Source organism: Colossoma macropomum, unplaced genomic scaffold, assembly GCF_904425465.1.
Source record: "Colossoma macropomum unplaced genomic scaffold, Colossoma_macropomum, whole genome shotgun sequence".
NCBI classification, from domain to species: Eukaryota; Metazoa; Chordata; class Actinopteri; order Characiformes; family Serrasalmidae; genus Colossoma; species Colossoma macropomum.
In genome coordinates, this window is record NW_023494788.1 from 10,267,636 (window position 1) to 10,285,527 (window position 17,892).

A 17,892-nucleotide genomic window follows, 5' to 3' on the forward strand; every position below is an offset into this window, starting at 1 on the left:
TGTCCAAGTTTAGTGAATCGCTTCTGACTCGCTTTGTAAGTACCTTGAGCACATCACTAACTGGATGGGACAAAACTTTCTGCAGTTGAATGAAGACAAAGCAGAGAATATTTTATTTGGGAATGGCAATGAGAGGCATAGACTAGCTGCCTATCTGGACTTGAGAGATCTAGCACATTACCTTGGTGTACCAATAGACTCTGATCTTAGTTTTAGCAGTCATGTCAAAGCAGTTACTAAAAAAGCATTTCATCACCTTAACAACATCAACAAGATCAGAGATTTTTTCACTCAACTGGACGTGGAGAAACTCATCCACACTTTTATTTCTAGTACAATTGATTATGCAATGGTCTCCTAACTGGATTCCCAAAAAAGACAAACAGCTTCAACTGATTCAAAATGCAGCTACCAGAGTCTTACTAGGAGTAAGAGAAGGGAAAATATCACCCCCATTCTTAAACCCTTACACTGTGTTACAGAATAGACTTTAAGGTGCTAATACTGGTCTTTAAATGGCTGACTTCAGTAGGCCCAGCATATTTATCTGATATACTGCAGCGATATGAGCCAAGCAGAACTCTCAGATCATTAGGAACTAGTCAGTTAGTCCTGCCGAAGGTAAAGACCAAATAGTAGCGTTAGTGTTTAGCTAATATGCTTCTCTTAAATGGATTTCAGCTTTCAGCTCAGTTTAAAACACAGTTACTCTACTGCACTTCTCTCCACTAAAAGCACTTTACTCTCATAATTTAATGTTTTGTTTGTTTTTTAAATTAATGTTTATTTCTTCTTTTTTAAATCTATTGTTCATGATGCTTTAATCATGTCTTTCATTTCTATTCTCCTGCATCTTTTTAAAATTTAATTTGAATTATCTTTTGTATTTTCTTGTTTGTAAAGCACTTTAAATGACCGCAGTATAGGAAATGCGCTATTTAAATAGACTTGCCTTGGCTTGCCTCGCCTCAAGATTCAGGACTACATCCCCCACAATGCATTTCCGTCCCGTTTGCGCAAACTCAGTGAATGCTGAATGGCTACTGTATTCCCTCCTCCTCATTTCAATGTAAGATGGTGGTGAGAAGCTGCTGTCTAAAGAAACACTTAGATTGAAAAAGAAAACGTCGAGCCAACAGTTTAAAAGCAGAGCTGAGCAGGTCAGCGTTTGAAAGTGTAGGCTGGAGGGAATCCGAGCTGCTCAGAGGCTTTAACTTCCGCCCCAAACAAATCTTTTCGCGAATATCTCTGGAGTGGAATTCCCTGCATTTGGAAAGCTAAAGTGAGTAGCAATAAAACCATCTAGGTGCAGGTGTGCCGAAAATAAATGTCTTTAATATAGTTATGTGGATGGTTTAAATACGTCACGTCTCATGTTATTGTAAACTGGGAGTGGAAGTGGAGAGGGGGAGGCTGACAAAGCTACAGGCAGCGACCCCCTTCGCTAGAGCCGGGCAGGTCAGTAGGAGAGTCGCAGGCTCTGGGCCAGTGTAGGCCGCGCTATTACAATACTCATCAGACAGATAAATAAAAGAAAATATTTAGGGCAAATTTCACGTTATTAGTCGGACATTTATTTCGATGTGCTACACGCTCTGTTGTACTGTGTTGGTGACTATGAATGGGTTGAAAACAGTCGTTTAGCGGCTGTGTTTTTGTGTTTTGTCGCCGCTCGACAGTTCCAGCTCGGTCCCGGCTGGTGGAGCAGCTGACCGGCTTTTAGCATCTCGACTGCCGCCAGCCCGTAAAGCTGAGCCGCAGCAGCTCCTGCTTCTTTTGTTATCCTTCAGCGATGCGGCTGAAGTGTCAGAGCGTTTGTTTAGTATTTTGGAAAAATTATAAATAAGATGCTACTCTCCGAATCTGTTTCCTCCTAGCGCCCATCTGCCATTTGCGTTGGCGTTATTTGTGGTTTGACTCCAGTAGTTTTCATGTTGGAGGAGCAGGATGTGTATCACATACAGGATGTCAGATGTGAATGATTTCATGTCAGGATTTCTGATGCAATCTTGGGGGTTTTATGACTGATGGCCGAGTTGTTTTACAGTGGACAGTGTTTCTAGAGATTTGCGTTAAATGTTCAGTTCCAGGGGTTGACTTGAAACATCATATACGTAGCTATTTGTGGAGACTTAACGTTACATGCAAGTTGCAAGGGCCACAGGTTACATTGCTTTGCGAAAAAACTCACTGTTTACATGCAGAAACGTTGACATTTGGAATGCGAAAATGTGTCGTTATTGTATGTCAGTGGTCAGAATCAATTCTTTTCTATCAATATTTTGGACAGATCAGTGTTGGGAGTAGAAACCTGTTTTACCCGAGGCTTCTGATACTTGCTATCGATACATTTGTATAGTGTGGAATCATTCTAGACTTTTTCCACAGTAAATATGAGGAAATACGAATTTGGTGAGGAATGTGACAGCATCACTAAACGTACATAACCAGTAAGCAATGACATGGTGCTCCTCCACCAAAAGCCTTACTAACAGATAGATAGAATACATACTTATATTAATCTTTGTGTTTACTAATTAACATTTCAGTGTAGATTCACAGATTCCCTAAAAGAAATTCCCTAAAAAAGTCATCAACATCAACATATAGATATATAGGCTGTTATTTTCAAGAGTGTCGTCATTAGATGAGTTTTTAGAAGGTATTTAGGCTAGAGACTGTTACAACTTATGATAATCTCATGTTGTTCTAAGATGGTGCTTTGTTTAAATGTGGTAGTCACTAGTTATGATGTATTCAAGGATTAAGAATTACGTCTTTATCAATAGGTTGAAGGTCATGTCATCATAAAGGCTTCCTCACTTCTTAAAGCAGCAACAGTTCTGGATAAAATGTCACCCTATCTTCTAACACACTTTCTAAATCTCTCCTGATTTATACCTGATTGCTTCTCCCAGCTCCTGTTTTGGTTAATTGCTGTGGTCGGAGACTCTACTGTACCAGTGCAATAGGATGTCCCGTAGTCCCGAGCTGAAGGAAGACCCTATGGAGTGTCCTCTGTGCATGGAACCGCTCGAGATTGACGACGTCAACTTCTTCCCATGCACCTGCGGCTACCAAATCTGCCGTTTCTGCTGGCACCGCATTCGGACAGACGAGAATGGCCTCTGCCCAGCCTGTAGAAAGGTACAGCGCTACTGACTAGCACACTGCTGGTACTGTCCAGGGACTTTTAGCTTATTCCATTAATAGACGTGTCTGAAATCGCATCATTTTTGCTCTTTAGAGTTACTTTAGAGAGTACACTGTGATTCAAATGCAGACAAATTACTTTGACACCCAGGTGAGGCTTGGTCAACATGATGTGGTTAATAATTTTCATATTTCTACACCACTACTCATATCACTATGACTTGATTTTGTTTTATGGGGCTGTTTAAAGAGTGTTACACATTGGTGTAGGATTTACTAGCTGAGTGATTGCTCTGTGTGTGATGTAGCCATACCCGGAAGACCCGGCTGTATACAAGCCCCTGTCACAGGAGGAGATCCAGAGGATAAAGAACGAAAAGAAGCAGAAGCAGAATGAGAAGAAGCAGAAGGTGACTGAGAACCGTAAGCACTTGGCTAGTGTCCGTGTGGTGCAGCGGAATCTAGTGTTTGTGGTGGGACTCTCGCAGAGGCTCGCGGACCCGGAGGTGAGAAGCATTATTTGACAGTTCCCTGCTCACTACAGCTGTGTCAGTGATTGTTAAGTTTTACTCTCAAAGAAGGGGAGGTTGCTGTATTACATATATTTTGGGACACATTCATATTGCTGGAACAGGAAGATAACAGTGTGCTTGGATTATAACACCAGTTACCGCCACTAATGTTGTGTATAGGAAGTAAGTAGTTGTGTATTCTCTGCAATGTTGTGATTTGGAATGCACAATGTTTTCATGAAATAGAAAGTAACATTTCTGTATGTATAGATATTACTTTGGTTGTGTAATGCACATTGTCAGGTCCAGTAAACAATACGCTTTTCAGTATTGTTTCATAATGTCTCAAAGAATTGTGGGTTGTGAATGTGGACGTCAAGTCACAGATTTCAGCATCAGTGCTGAGTCATTTCTTGAGGATTTTAAGATCTGCTCCTTTGGGGACATACTCACCACTAGTTGGAGATGTGAAGAAAATCGCAAACAGAGGCAGTGTGGAAAGGGTTAGGGCTGATGGACATGGGTGTTCTGGACTAAGGCTACCATGATCAGTGTATCATTTACTTGCTCTGTCATGTTCATATAGTACTTGTGGCCATTCTGATAAATTGCAGTACACTTCAGAAAGCACTGAGGGTAAACTTGGGTGAGTGTAAATTTAGACAATTATCATCTGCATTGTCAGTAACTGAGCTAGCTCTAATATTGCTTAATAACTTAGAATGATAACCATATTCTGTATAGATGGCATGTAACACTGTTAAGATCCAGCAGTTCTCTGTGTTCATTTGGTTGGAAACCGAAATATTCTGGACAAGCTTGTCCATTTTACTTTCTACCGGAGAGTGGAACTTATGTCCCAGGGTTTTCTTCTTTTCATTTGAATGTATCCCAGCAATCAGATCAAGTGACGTTCAAAATATATACACTGATCAGGCATAACATTATGACCACCTACTTGTTTCTACGCTTGTTGTCCATTTTAGCAGCTCCACTTACTATGTAGGTGCAATTTGTAGTTCTACAGTTACAGAATGTAGTCCTTCTGTTTCTCTGCATACTTTGTTAGCCCCCTTTTACCCTGTTCTTCAGTGGTCAGGACCCCCATGGACCCTCACAGAGCAGGTACTATTTGGGTGGTGGATCATTCTCAGCACTGCAGTAACTCTGATGTGGTGGTGGTGGTGGTGTGTTAGTGTGTGTTGTGCTGGTACGAGTGGATCAGACACAGCAGTGCTGCTGGAGTTTTTAAACACCTCAGTGTCACTGCTGGACTGAGAATAGTCCATTAACCAAAAATATCCAGTCAACAGCGTCCTGTGACCACCAGTGAAGGACTAGAAGATGATTAGCTCATACTGTACGGCAAAAGATGAGCTATTGTCTCTGGCTTTACATCTACAGGGTGGACCAACAATGCAGGTGTGTCTAATAGAGTGGACAGTGAGTGTTTAAAAACTCCAGCAGCACTGCTGTGTCTGATCCACTCATAGCAGCACAACACACACTAACACACCACCACCACGTCAGTGTTACTGCGGTGTTGAGAATGATCCACCACCCAAATAGTATCTGCTCTGTGAGGGTCCATGGGGTCCTGACCGCTGAAGAACAGGGTAAAAGGGGGCTAACAAAGTGTGCAGAGAAACAGATGGACTACATTCTGTAATTGTAGAACTACAAAGTGCACCTATATAGTAAGTGGAGCTGATAAAATGGACAATGAGTGTAAAAACGAGGAGGTGGTCATAATGTTATGCCTGATCGGTGTATGTGTGTAATTAATCACTGGTGTTTTGTTTGTATATAGCCAATAATTACGTGCAGTCTTATTTATTGTATGCATACCTTTGAACTTACCACAGGTTGGAATGATTAACTATTCTTTGTACAAATAAAAATGAAGCAATAAAAAAATCTTGTAGCGGCTGAAATAGAACGAAAGAACAATAATTAGCATAATATCTGTGCTTATTAACATTATTCTGATATTCAGTAGCGTTAATTATCGACATAAGGTTGGTTGAATAATAGCAGTTCAGTTAGTTGATTAATTAAGCAATAGGTTATTAATCGACTATAAAAAATCATTAGCTGCAGCCCTAGTTAGGATGTCTGAGCAGATGTGCTCATTTCAGATCCAGTGTTGTAGTAGCACTGAGATGCTTTGTGAGTACTAGCCCAGTCAATACAGCTTCATAGTTATAATTTCAGAGACTAAAGGGGACCATGAAGTGACTGTTTTAGCTGGTTCAGATGGGAATAAGGGTTATGCAGTTGCCCAGATACCTTTTGTAGTGTGTCTTAATGAACAAACCGGAATCTGTATTTGTGCTGCTGAGATGCCTTTGCTAAATGTTGGCCAGCAGTTGCCTAAAGTCTTCATCTGTGTGCACATGTCTGCCACAAGTCTGATATCGCATGCAATTAGCACTGTAATGGAAACTGCCACACATGTATGTTACATTCATTTATATTTGTGATAAAGTGCATATAGTGTGTCAGTCACTGTGATAATTGCTACATGGTTAGACTTGTATGCTGTATGGATTAGTGGTTGACGGATCTTTTGATATGTTGTTTTAGAGCGTCTCAGTTCTAGTTAGCTGCTAGTTTGGTATGTCAAAATAGACTCACTGATGTATGTTTATTCTTCAGATTAGGTTCCTCTGTTCAGCCCAACCTATTTAGGTCAGAACTGTATTTGCAGATTTTGATACGAGGGCTACTTAACTGAGTTGGGTTCTGTTGCAGCATTTTAAGTTAACATTAGAAGTTCACAGCTGTTTTCTGTTGTGAGAGTTCTTGAAAACACAACTATAACTGTATTCTCTTTGGAAGGGAATGATGACATAGTTTCTGTTTTTCTCTTTACTAAGCAACATGGCATCCAATCAGATACCTACTTGGTCATGTGGCAGAGCAGCACACTTAGCATGTGCAGCCTTTACTTTCTATAGCCTGGTGCTGCTGAAGTGAGGATTTAATGTACTACTAGATTGAACATTTAAAACAAAATTGACAGGAAAACAGGTCAAATAATTAGAATGGCATGGTTAGTCAAAGATGAGGTTAGTCCAAAAATATATGGGGCTGGTTTCCCAGGTTAAGCCTAGACTATAAAGAATTCACAATAGTGTTTAATCATTAGCCCTGTAAATTAGTCCAAGACGCTTAATCCATATTGGCGAAACAAGCTCAGTGTTGGTTACCTGGACAGAGCCTAGTCCTGGACTGTGTTTTGCTTTCAATGGAGAATCTCCATTCAGAATGCTGTGTGGTCCAGGACTCTTCTTTATTTTCATGTTGTATACATTGAGTTTGTCAGCTTGTTTAGGGATGCACAATGTCGTTATATTTTCTTGATTAGCAAAAATATGGAGCCTCTGAGGATCCCTGAGGACTGGTTTGAGAACCACCGGCTTAAGAGACTAATGCAGTCTTCAGATCATGTTTAGAACATGTTGATTTTCTTTGATGAGATTAGCTGAAATGATTCATGATGATACACGTTGAATCCTAAGTTGTCTTATTGTTTTATAAACTGTACATAATGTAATGAAGACCTAATCTCCTCTTATGCCAATGTTGCAGGTCCTTAAGAGGCCAGAGTATTTTGGAAAGTTTGGCAAAATACATAAAGTGGTCATCAACAATAGCACGTCATATGCAGGCTCACAGGTGAGAAAACTTGCACTAACCAAAAAAGGTGTTGGTACACTTCTGTTTCAGAGAAGTCATACTGAAGTGCACAGCTAAAATAAACTGTTATTTTTTGCTCTATAGGGTCCTAGTGCCAGTGCCTATGTTACTTATGTCCGCTCAGAGGATGCCCTGAGAGCAATACAGTGTGTTAACAATGTGGTAGTCGATGGTAGAACACTTAAGGTGGGTCCAGTATAATAAAAAATTCTGCCATATTTTCATGGGTTCTTCATATCTGTGTGGATTCTATCTCATATCCTTTCGTTTATTGGAAATTATTATGCAGCACCAGTATTAAAGACATTCTGTAAAATTGTTTATATTTTGAAGTGTTGAATATAGAAGTGAAATTTTGTTTGCATGTTTTGTCTCGAAGGCTTCTTTAGGTACAACAAAGTACTGCAGCTATTTTCTGAAAAGCATGCAGTGCCCCAAGCCTGACTGTATGTATCTACATGAACTGGGAGATGAGGCAGCTAGTTTTACTAAAGAGGAAATGCAGGTGAATGCAGAAATATTTTCTTTATATCTTTTATTAAAGCTTCCACTGTTTCCTCTGTTATTATTGTTTTGCAAATTATTGTTTTTGGGATTGCAAATAAAAGAGTTTGTAGTCTTGTAAAATCATGAGGAATACATTTATTTTGATATACAGTTAACATACAATTTTGTATTCATGCTGTTTCTGTAGGCTGGGAAACACCAGGAATATGAGCAGAAACTACTCCAAGATCTTTACAAAATGAATCCCAACTTTCTCCAATCTTCAACATGTGGAGGGGAGAAGATGAAAAACAAAGCAAACGCTACGCAAAGGTGCTTTTTTGTGTTTTATTTTTGCTGTGTTCCTGTATCTCCTGTCCTTAGTGTTGCAGACTCAACAACTGACTAAGAGATTTTCTTTATTATTTATTATTGATTGACTTCATCTGTGAAACTGTCTCATTCACCTCCAACCTATCGTCAGTACTGTTGTCTCTTGCATCCACAGACCAAACAGTAGCAATAAAGAGGGCTGGCCCTTGTTACAGGGCTATGGTAAACTAGTTAATGGTTTACCTACAGAACATCGTAAGTCCCCACCTCTTTTAGACTGTCTGACAGACTCGGATCACCTGACCCCAGATGAACCAGACCCTGAACTAGGAGCAGATCAGAGCACAGGCCTCTCGCCCTTCCCCTCAGCCTTAGAGCCCACCAGGTACACAGCCTCACACAACAAATACAGACTAGGACTACTACTAGTGTGTATTTCTATCATCAAATAACTATTCACCATTCATTTTTTAGATCCTCTAACTTTGCTGCTGCCATCATTCACAGTTCTCTCTGTGCTACAAATGATTTCTTCTTGTATGGTGCGATGAAACAGTAGTCAGTCGTAATGATCATGTCTATTATATGATCACTATAAGGCATTATAGAAAGCTCCACAGTAACAATCATGGTATTTGTAAACTTTGTCTAATCGTTGCAGCACTATTACAAACAATATGACAGTTTTTGCTATGGCTTGGCAGTCATGGCAGGCTGATCACTATCTCATTCAGCTTTTTTGTTGTTTGTTTTAGTCCTGTTGATAAACCAACAGAACCTGTAAGTATAGGGAATGGAGAGAATATACCACAGGTAAGAGCCGCACATACAAGAAATTTAAAACTATTTCTGTGAGGTTGGAGAAATTTCTTATCTAGTGTTTTAATCTTTCTATGTATCAGGTCCCAAGCAGTGACTCACCCTCTCCTCCTCCCGGGCTATCTAAGCCAAGCCTTGTGGTGCCCATCAGTGTCGCTGACTTGACAGCTCGCTCCCCTTTCGAAGGGGCAGCCGCCGAGTCTCAGTCCCTCTTTTCGGACAACAGTAACTTCAGACACCCCAACCCCATCCCCAACAGTCTGCCGTCCTTCCCCAACTCCCCGCAGGGGGGCTCTGATTGGCCTATGACCCCTGAACCACAGAGCCTCTTTGCCTCAGGTACATCCACTCAGAAAGGGCTAAAACAGGGCTAAAAATAGTTTGGCAAAAAGAAATCAAATGCACACAATTTTCCAATGTAGTCGATTAGCCAAGATCTGTTTAGTGTGTTAAGATTGCTTCTTTAGATTTGCACTGGAGCTGTGAGGTTAATTTAGCTAACATGTAATGGAAGCTTATATTCCACCAGCGTCTGCATCCTTAAATCATCACACACTTGCCTTAAGTTGCAATGTTGAGTAATCTCAAATAGACTTGCTTTGTGGGTTTCCCTCTGTATGGCATACTGTTATGTATAAAAATGGACAAAAATATTGCATAGCGAAAAATAGCAGCAGCACCCATCTGGAAGGCTGAATGCTTGTCCCTTCTGTTGCATTTTGAAGCAGGTTATTACATTTCCAGTCTAAGTGTAACAAACACCACAGTGAACAGGGTTAGTAGAGTGAAGCAAATGTGCTTGCATTCATGACTCTCAATGATATTCCATCAAGCTGCATATAATCAACTAAGGAGAAAAATCTTGTGCAGAAGTTGAGTTCTCTTTACCATGTAATATCAAAACTGTTAGCAGTAGCCTTAGCTCATCTGGAAAAGTAGCCTTCATTTATCCATTTATTCATGCATTCATTGAAATTGTCATATAAGACTTTATATTTAATTTCATACAATACTCCCAGTTGCTGCAGAGATGAATTATTGGCCATTGAAAGAGATGGGACTTTTTTTTCTTTGTACTGTTATTTTCCCCACTTTTATTTGAGTTAAGTGGGAGCTAAATTAGGCCTGTAGTTTACACAGTGCCAATTGGTGGGGTTGCAGGTTCCATTATTTCTTAGCTGCATTAGCCTCATAGCTCCAGAGGCAAAAACTTTTTTTTCCCTTTTGGTCAAAGTACAATTTTTAATCCTCAGTTTACTGGTTACAAGAAAGTCTGCCTTCAGTAAGACTAAGCAGACTAGGTGAGTCTGTGCTCCATTCTCATCATTAACTTCATACTTGTCTCTTTCAGACACCATCCCTGTCTCCTCATCCACTGACTGGCAGGCAGCCTTCGGTTTCGGCTCTTCGGCCAAGCAGCAGCAGGACGACGACCTGGGCTTTGATCCCTTCGACGTGACGAGGAAAGCCCTGGCTGACCTCATTGAGAAGGAGCTGTCGGTTCAGGAAGCTTCACCTCGGTCCCCCACTCTCCCGCTCCACCAGCCCAGCCTTCCCAACGGTCAACAGCGTTTCCCCCAGCTACAGCATCGAGGCCTCTACAATTCCTTCAGCTTGCCCCCACACACAGCCTCACGCCATCCTTGGCTGGGCATCCCCACCCGCAATAACCTAACACACTTGAACCATGCGACCAGCGCAGCTGCTGCACATAGTCACTTCCTAGACGTCACCGGCCCTCCCCAGCACCACAACACAGGCCTTGGGGGAATACCTATATCAGGTGAGCTTGCAGCCTATACTTTTAGCACCTCAACACGTGTGAAGGGGCACCTCTGTGTCTTCAGATGATAAATAGATGCACCTGGGCTAGGCACAGCTGTACAGTTGTAACCCACTGATCCAAATACGACATTTTTAACATGTTCCCAGTTCTTTCTTTCTTTGTTTGTTGTTGCATCATTAAGTTGTTATCTTTTTATTCTCTTTTCCTCCTCAGAAAACAACAGCTCAGTGGAAAGCATAAATGTGAAAGAATGGCAGGATGGCCTGAGAGCACTCTTACCGAATATCAATATCAACTTTGGAGGCCTCCCAAACTCTACCTCCTCTTCGTCCTCTTCATCCTCCACTTCCAGCGTGAACCACATTGGGGCGCCAACTGGGTCAGGAGGGGTCTCGCACAGCCTCAGTTGGGACGGCACGGCCAGCTGGATGGACCCTGCCATCATTACCGGTATGCCTCTCTGGTCTTCCAGAATCTTTATGGGTAGCGCAGTGTCAATGAATAGTAGTGCTGAATTTACCACACTGTCAATAGTAGACTACAGTGTATTGTATATAGGGTCTGAATTCATTGCTTACTGAGTTTGGAATTCCGTTGCACTCAAACCTTTTCTGGTCGCATTTGGTGAATAAGCAGTGACTAATAAAATCAGACAAATTTTCTGTTACAGAGGCAGTCTCTTATTATCTTAGGATATGTAGGACCTGTCTGTAGGTCCAGACTTTATTACTCACTCTCATAACTACATATCGTGTTTGTATTGTGCCTCATTTAAAAAGCAGTCTTGAGTGAAACACTCCTTACAGCAGTAACTAGTCTGAATAGGTGTATATATGTAAATCTCATGTTTGCCTGACATTACAAAACCAGTGAATTCAAAACAGGCTTTTTTTCCTAAATATGGACTGTATCAACTTGAGAGTGGGACATTTCGGTACTTCTACAGTGTGTACATACTACATTAACATCAAACTGAAAGAAAAGTGACAGATTCATTCAAATGCAGTTTTCCATTATACGGGCCATTTAACATCAAAACGGTCAAAAATCTTGTGAATAATAAAATGAAACTGTTAAATAGTGAAAGAAAATTAACTTCCTCCCTCGATTCTCCTTTTCTCTCTTATTCTAATTCGTCATTCAAGGTATCCCTGCATCCACGGGTAGCAGTTTGGACTGTCTCCAGGATGACAACCCACCACACTGGCTCAAGTCTTTGCAGACGCTGACAGAGATGGATGGGCCGGGCGGCTCGGTGGCTGCACCCCAGCCCCAGCACACAGGCTTGCTGGATGCGGCGGCCCACCTTTCGCTGCACAGAGCCGGCTGGGCACCCTACCTCCCCACTCCCACACTTGCCCCCAGCCAGTTCCACTCTCCACCACCAGGCTTCCAGACAGCCTTCAGACCTCCAGCGCAGACCGCTACAGACATCCTACAGAGCGCCGGCATGGACCGCCACTAGGGACAGACTCCCCATCCCTCCATCCCTCTTAACTTAACTGTAACGATGCGTGAGGCTGCAGAATATCCTGATCATTAATAACATAACATAAGCTCTTATTCATCTGCCCCCTCTCCTTCCCCTGTTCCCCAACAACCACCCCTTCTTACAGCATTCATTTGTCTGTTTCTTTGAGACTCACTTTATTCGCCGCATAGTGCGTGGAAGGGCACACAGAGCAGGAATAGTGAGGGTGATATTTATGCTGGCTATGCATAAAAAGGCCCCAAACATATATGGTTCTGGAAAAAATTATCATCATTCATGCATAAGCATTTGAGAAAGGGTGAACACACAAAATGGGCATGCACACAGCTAATAATGGTTAAAAAGAATGAGAGTAGTGTTGATGTGTCTCACTCGCCATACATCTGTCCATCCTTGGTTCCCATTCTAATACTGTGAATGTGTTGGTCTACTTAATGAGAACCATTCTGTGAAATCCAGTGGTTCATTTCAGAGGAGTCAGTGCAGTGTACTAGTGTCTTGCCTCAGAAGTCTATGGTGCAAATCTACGCATAAGACTTGATGACCTAATGGTGCATATATAGAGGCCCCCAGTCTCCTGGGGGTGCCAAAGGCCCCCACCCAGCAGGGGGGAGTCACTGCTGTACCTCTGTATCAGAGGATGGAGCGCTGCCCCACTGATGGCTGGGGGCTTTGGGTCCTGACTCATATTTTACTCACTAGTAAGCGATCGGTGGAGGGTTTGAGATGCCACCATGTGGTACTTGGTCACTCCATTCCTAGTGAGAGAAGGATTGAGACTGCACAGCACGTTCGTCAAAGCCACCAGTCTTAAGTATCGGTGATACAGGTTTGGGTAGCCAAGGAAGGATGAGAAAAAAGATGGTGCAGTAGATGAGATTGTTGATAACTGTTACTATAGGTAAGGACTGCTTGTGACAGTAACACAGTAACTTCTGGCCATTTCACAGCCTTCAAATCATTTCTCCTTTTCCTTTCTCTCTATTGTGTGGCCCATACTAAACAGTATTTATCACACATTCATTCTTTCAGGAAAAAAAATCAATATAGTCCAACCTTTTGGTTTTAACATGCTGCTGAGATAACACATTTAATAAAAAGTGAAGAGCTAAAAGAAGATAAATATTTGACTCCTTTTCTGCAGGTCTGGAACAACAAAATCCTAAATAAAATTGAGTACTCAGTGCCTGTGTTTCAATCTTTGCTTCTTTCCCATCCAAATGAACAGATAAATACGGCACTTCTTAAACAGAAGTTTTATTGTCTAATGAAGTAATGGACACTCTCAAAACAACAGCAAGTAATGTTATTGACAGTTATCATTTTTGGTAAATATATATGTAACCTTGAGATGTTGGTGAATTCAGATGTCTTGTGAAAGTCAAAGGACACGGTCTTTTCTCAAACAAATAAAGGGGATACTGCACAGTGAAACACCAAGAACAGCTCTATCAAGGATGTGCTGACACCACGTCAGGATAACTGATTATATACAACGTCTGTACAAATGTGCTTTTACGGCAGAGGTTCATGTACAGCCATGGGTGGCCTGAAATCAGGTCAACGTTCACGCTAGCCGTGGGTCGTCAAACATAAGCACATGGTGCGTTTGTCAGTTGTAGTGTTTACTTCCTTCGGGAAGTTCAGCAGTGCACCTGCAGTTCATGTGTGCTCATCTATATCCTCTTTCAGCTGCCGTTCAGCAGACTGTACCATTCTCCATGCGAGATTTGGGGTATGTAGTGCGAGGCGGTGGCGGAGGCTGGATGGAAGGTGCCAACGTGCAGAAAAAACCAGCGATGAGGGTTAGACCCAGCCCACACCAGGCACTGAACATGGACCAGCCGTAACCATGGCCTATGTCATCTGGTAGAGTGAACAGGGAGCGTGGGTAGCGAGACAGTTCAAAGTTGATGCCAGCCACGCAAGTACACAGGGCAATGATGCAGAAGGTACCTATGATGAGACAAAACATTCAATTCAAAATCAGGATAGATAAACATGAAATCAAGAAATCTAAGAAAAGAAAACAAACCCCGGAAGCTTTCGATGCATCCAGTCTTACCTCCCATGAGGAAGAGCAGGCCAGCCACATAATGCATCAGGCCCTGTTCCCAGCAGCAGCCCAGAAGCCCTATTGTCCAGCCAAAAAGGATTATGGACAAAGCCATGCCCATAAAGCCAGCCGTCATCCGACGCAGATCTGAGCAACAAGGCTTATTGTTAACATGAGCAAAGATTTAGCAAGTACACTGATGCAGTATCAAAGCCATTGGCCAGCAGCGGTCTGCTCCCATAAGCAACCTTTCAGATTACTGATGCATATTCTTTTCGTTTGCTTGGTGATAGAAAACCTCTCAACCATATAAAAAGTACTAGTGTGAAAGAAGGCCCATTATAGAGTATATCTCTCTGAATAAAGAGGGTCTCTCACTTACGCAAGGCATGCCAGTCATCCTGCTGAATGGTCCTTGTAATATTGTAGGAGAAGTCCTTTCGTACTGAGGTTGATGCTGAGTAGTAATACTTAATGTAGGAGCACCGCTCAATTATCCCTACAAGAGGTAAAGAAAGGTGATTTATATCTAGGAGTGGGAAAATGGCAGTATTTATCATTATTGTGATGAATTACATCACATTATGTCACAATATTCTTATCTGAGCATATTGTGGATATTGTTAGTACAATGAAAACTGATTGTTTTATTACAAAGAGAGTGTAGTTATGCCTGTTTAATTGGATTTAGGGCAGAGCAGTATGTGGAACATTGAATAAAAATCCTTCTCTCTATGTTCCAAATACTAAACATCATGATGCATATTGTGTATCATGATGTTATTTTTTTGCCATATCACCCACCCCTATTTATATCAGGTAGTGGCAGAAGGCACACAGACAACCAAATGGAGATGTATTGTATCTGACAGAGCTGGGACAAAGGAAAAGAGCCAGTCTTATTCATGATCAGCATGAGTAAAGTACACAGATGGCTTCTGACTTGATGCTGCCTCTGATCATATGGTCCAAATCTCTATCTGCCATTCATGGAAAGGCCAATTACTCATGTTGTGTGTAAAACCAAGATGCCCAACTGGTAACTTCATTGTCAACACATCTAGGCCTACATCCAACACTTATAGGTGTGCCTACTAATATTCAAAGGTGACTTCAGAGATTCAATAGCTTTGAAGATGTTTAGAGCATCGTCGAGGCTGGTGCTCTCACATCTGACTGTATTATGGATTTCTAAGGGCAAGCATCCTCATATAAAACTGATTATATAGCGTTGATTGCTAGCCATCAGTGTCAGTGCTATAATCCTGAGCAAATGACTGCATTGATGGACGATTTGATGTCCATCCCTGGACAACAATAACAACAGTGTTTTTAAGAAGCCATACTGCAATAAACCCTATGTGATGATGCTGCGTTAATGCCCACCTTGCTGAATGAGCTCCTCGACGTCTTGGTCGAAGCCGAGCCTGTAGCATTTGGTCCACAGCCCCATGTTGGTGGAATTGTAGCGCCTGCTGCACTCGTCCGCGGCGCTCATGGCGAACAGATGCCGGCGGTTGCGAGGCGCCAGGTGCCGGGGCTCCGCTCGCTCTTCCCCGCGGTGCTCAGCGCGGGCTGCCCGCAGAGGGAGGCTGTGGTTCGGGATGTAGATGAAGCCGGGGTCGCTGCGGCGGTTCAACAAAGTTCGGCAGCGCTCCTTGTACCTCCTGGCGTCCGTTTCGTACCAGTGGTCGGAAGAAATAGCGACGGTGAGGAAACACAAGGCGACCAGAGAGAGAGACAGACCGGCGTACAACAGCCACTTCCCCGTCGCCATCGTGGCTTCTCCTAAGGCCGCATCAGCAGCAGCAGCCCGCCATGGAGAAAACTCCTCCTCAGAGAGGCTCTGAATCACAGCAGCCTGCGCGCATCCTCCCGCAATAAGACACTATTCACCTGCTACTATGCTCTTTCGAATGAATCGTCATAAGTGGAAATTAAAACAGACCCACAGACGGTTCGGACGTCAATCAGTCCTCCTGCGTTAAGCGGAGCAGGTTTAGCTGTGATCGTCGCACCTCATCCACATCCAGCCGTTTACTCTTCCCTAAACTGCATAGCCTAGACCGACACACAGCAATCAGGCTGAACTGGAATACACTCCACTGCCTTAAAGCACATATATAATCACAAGTCACATATAGGCCTGCAATTCTGTAAAATAAAGATCAATATCTTATTGGATTGAATTTAACCATGCAAAAACAAAAAACTAAACCCCCGTTTAAAGGGTGTGCATGTGTGTATATGTATATATGCCGTACAGAGATTTTACCAGGCCTGCTTCTTATTTTAATAAGCTTGAGAACAAAAAAAAATTAGGCTTGAGTTCACTTTATTAAAAATTAATAATGAAGTCCTGAGGATTAGGAGCTATGACAAATGGCTGCATGACATCAAAAGCAATTACACATGTATTAAAATAGGTTAGGCTGTAAAATGTCATCTGCATTACTATTCTGCCAGAGACTGTTCTTAAAGTCAGTGTGACCATGCTCATGCATTCAAATGTTGTTTAAGGATTCTCCTTTATTTAAATACAATCCTGAAAAATAACACTACATTATTTCTTTCAGTGTTCTCTTAAATGGACATCCTCTTGAAGAAGCAACTTTTTTGAGAGCTATATACAGTCTGAGGAACATGAATAGTAAGGCAAGTAGTACTGAGATATTGAAATAATTATTGATTGATAGTGTTAAACATTATCAATTTCACTATAACCCAGTCCTTATATGAACTGGGTTAAGACTGGAGTAATTGATCATTCTATAAAATAAATTCAGCTCCATGAGAATGCCAATAACATTAGATATTCAACAGCTTGTAACATTGAAAACAGTTACATTTAGTAAACCAAAGCGACACAGGAAACAGGCAGTTTAACATACAAAATGATCTCAAAGTAGCTTTATTGTGAACTTCAGAATTACTAGTACAGATTCACTTATTTCAATGCATTATTTCCCACCAAAAAAAAAAGCAAATAAATAAAAGCACTCTAGAAACTGATCTACCCATCCTGGAGAGATCAGATTCAACACACCTGGCTCTAATTTTCAGACACTGCTGATCAGGTATGTTAATTCAAGACCCAACTCTGCAGGGTGGTAGATCTCCAGGACCAGAATTGGGCCCCTCTGCACTAAACTGAAGGTGCTTTCCACAGGATCCCTAAGCAGTTCGGTTATATTCCCTGAGAGCACAGGAGAGTCAAGAGAACTGCAGCTGATAATACCTTCATCTAGAACATCCCACAGAATCATAAAAACATGAAGCAACACATCAAGAGAAACAGACTGATGGATAAACATTCCTAAAATGTAATCAACCATTGTTCACTACTCACTATGCAGTCTAACATTCCCTTCCAATCAACATCTTCACTCCCTTTTGGTTTAGAATCAATTGTAAAATATCAACACTACAGAGCCCTTTTACAACAGTACAGTACCAATCATGCACCTAGACAACTCCTATGCTACGAGAGTAAAGGTTAAACCAACATTTAATTTGCATGCACTTAATGTTTTGATCAAAGGTTATTTAAAAA

General features: G+C 41.8%; 2 protein-coding genes across 2 annotated transcripts; one reads left to right on the plus strand and one right to left on the minus strand.

Moving 5' to 3' along the window:
* The first annotated feature begins 1,049 nt into the window (after positions 1-1,049).
* Positions 1,050-13,469, plus strand: cnot4a (CCR4-NOT transcription complex, subunit 4a). Its single transcript, XM_036568337.1, has 13 exons — positions 1,050-1,282; positions 2,919-3,147; positions 3,462-3,659; positions 7,260-7,346; positions 7,452-7,553; positions 7,747-7,872; positions 8,062-8,186; positions 8,362-8,571; positions 8,942-8,999; positions 9,089-9,344; positions 10,357-10,788; positions 11,005-11,241; positions 11,937-13,469. Exons 2-13 carry the CDS (start codon positions 2,974-2,976, stop codon positions 12,254-12,256), a joined length of 2,325 nt encoding a protein of 774 aa, XP_036424230.1. The 5' UTR covers positions 1,050-1,282; positions 2,919-2,973; the 3' UTR covers positions 12,257-13,469.
* Positions 13,470-13,720: 251 nt separating this feature from the next.
* Positions 13,721-16,365, minus strand: zgc:194665 (uncharacterized protein LOC569012 homolog). The gene is made up of 4 exons (XM_036568338.1): positions 15,726-16,365; positions 14,722-14,838; positions 14,349-14,486; positions 13,721-14,239 (listed from the first exon to the last, which is right to left on the minus strand). Exons 1-4 carry the CDS (start codon positions 16,114-16,116, stop codon positions 13,983-13,985), a joined length of 903 nt encoding a protein of 300 aa, XP_036424231.1. The 5' UTR covers positions 16,117-16,365; the 3' UTR covers positions 13,721-13,982.
* Between the last annotated feature and the right edge of the window lie 1,527 nt (positions 16,366-17,892).

Bases quoted from the DNA above. Each gene is read 5' to 3' on its own strand.
- cnot4a (XM_036568337.1), top strand. From the start codon at position 2,974: ATGTCCCGTAGTCCCGAGCTGAAGGAAGACCCTATGGAGTGTCCTCTG. The intron at 3,148-3,461 runs GTACAGCGCTAC...TGTGTGATGTAG, and splicing joins TCTGCCCAGCCTGTAGAAAG to CCATACCCGGAAGACCCGGC. The intron at 10,789-11,004 runs GTGAGCTTGCAG...TTTCCTCCTCAG, and splicing joins TGGGGGAATACCTATATCAG to AAAACAACAGCTCAGTGGAA.
- zgc:194665 (XM_036568338.1), bottom strand. From the start codon at position 16,116: ATGGCGACGGGGAAGTGGCTGTTGTACGCCGGTCTGTCTCTCTCTCTG. The intron at 14,839-15,725 runs GTGGGCATTAAC...TACCTCTTGTAG, and splicing joins CGAGGAGCTCATTCAGCAAG to GGATAATTGAGCGGTGCTCC. The intron at 14,487-14,721 runs GTAAGTGAGAGA...CTTGTTGCTCAG, and splicing joins GGATGACTGGCATGCCTTGC to ATCTGCGTCGGATGACGGCT.